This window comes from Priapulus caudatus, unplaced genomic scaffold (genome assembly GCF_000485595.1).
Source record: "Priapulus caudatus unplaced genomic scaffold, Priapulus_caudatus-5.0.1 Scaffold1599, whole genome shotgun sequence".
NCBI classification, from domain to species: Eukaryota; Metazoa; Priapulida; class Priapulimorpha; order Priapulimorphida; family Priapulidae; genus Priapulus; species Priapulus caudatus.
The window spans coordinates 30,178-31,635 of record NW_014578660.1 but is presented as its reverse complement, the minus strand read 5'-3'; the positions used below and the strand labels follow the sequence as shown (position 1 = coordinate 31,635).

The window sequence follows — 1,458 nt, the reverse complement described above, 5'->3', positions numbered from 1 at the left end:
GTTGTTGTTGTTGTTGTTGTCAGAGTTACAGATAAGTTATGCTGCTGACGGTGACGATGACGATGATGATGGTGATGATATTGCTGATGTTGATGACGATGATGGTGATGATGATGATGATGATGATGATGATGATGACGATGACAGTGATGATGATGATGATTTCCGATGACATGATATTGTTATTACGCTAGAATATAAGAAAGAGTCCATAATAACAAATTTATATAAGCTACGTGGATGACGACGATGCTGATGATGATACTGACGATGATGTTGTTGTTGTTGTCGTGGTAACAGGTAAGGTGCGTGGGCGGCCGCAGCAGAATGGACAGGCGGTGGTGGAGGCTGCGCCCCCTGCCTCGGCTCCATCCGGCCCCGTTGCTGCCGTCTCCAAGGCGAACGCAGCAGGTGAGAGAAAGTCGTATGCTTGTGCTCCATGATTACATCCTTATTACAATATTATAATCGATAAATAATATATATGATAACTAATAATATATTATTTATATTACAATATTATATTGATATAAACTGTCATGGTAGGATAAACGGTAATTGTGAGGTAAATTTTAAACTGTCGTGGCTACCTAACCTAAACGCTACAGCTAAACTGAATTGTGTCCTACCCTTAGGTAAGGATATGGTTAGAGTAGATTTCTTGTTAGAGTCGTTGTCACTCTTAGGTTTAGTGTAGGTGTTAGGATCAGTGTTGGGGTTTGAACCTAGGGTCACTGTTAGGTATAAGTTTAGGTCTAGGGTCAGTGTTATGATTAAGGTTACGGCTAGTATTAGTGTTGGGTTTAAGATTATAGTTTGCACTATTGTCAGTGTTATAAGTTGGTTAAAAGTTCAAAAGAAAAACCCGTGTATACAAAGTTCTTAAATCAGTGTCGATTAAGATACCGTTTGTCGTTGGGTAACGGTATTCATAGGTTTGACTTTTATGCATTTGACTGTTGCTAACGTGTTAACTAGCTCAGCGTTGTAAGTTGGTGTTAGTACCACCGTACTCTCTCGGTGCTGTCTGTTGTACTGACAGATTATAGTTAGCACTATGGTCAGTGTTAAAAGTTGGTTAAAAGTTCAAAAGGATGTTAAAACCATGTACAAGGACACCATTTGTCGTGGTAGTCTGTGGTGCGAAACATCTTGCTGTGGGTGTTCATAGCTTCTCTAACTGCCGCTTACGTGTAGACTGGCGCTGTTAGTGTTACTACCGCCGTACACTCTCCCGTACTGACGCGTCTTCTGTGCGGTGTCGCCCCCCTGTAGCGGCTGCGCGGAGGAAGTCTAACGTGGTGTCGGAGATCGAGCGACTGCAGAAGAACCGTGAGGATCGGCGGGCGAGGCAGGCAGAGCTGATGCAGCAGAAGGTCGACTCAGGAGACGTGACCAACCCCAACTGGGCCTTCATGCAGATGATACGGTAGGTAGCGCGGGGGGAGGGGGCAGGAG

At 44.1% G+C, this 1,458-nt stretch overlaps 1 protein-coding gene across 1 annotated transcript in view; it reads left to right on the top strand.

The window, feature by feature from the left end:
* The window catches only part of LOC106817115 (kinesin-like protein KIF2A), a 29,623-nt gene that overhangs the window by 13,229 nt on the left and 14,936 nt on the right, over positions 1 to 1,458 (top strand). Inside the window, exons 4-5 of the mRNA XM_014821765.1 lie at positions 301 to 411; positions 1,276 to 1,429. Coding sequence (XP_014677251.1) covers positions 301 to 411; positions 1,276 to 1,429 — 265 coding nt within the window. The remainder of the gene's footprint in view (positions 1 to 300; positions 412 to 1,275; positions 1,430 to 1,458) is intronic.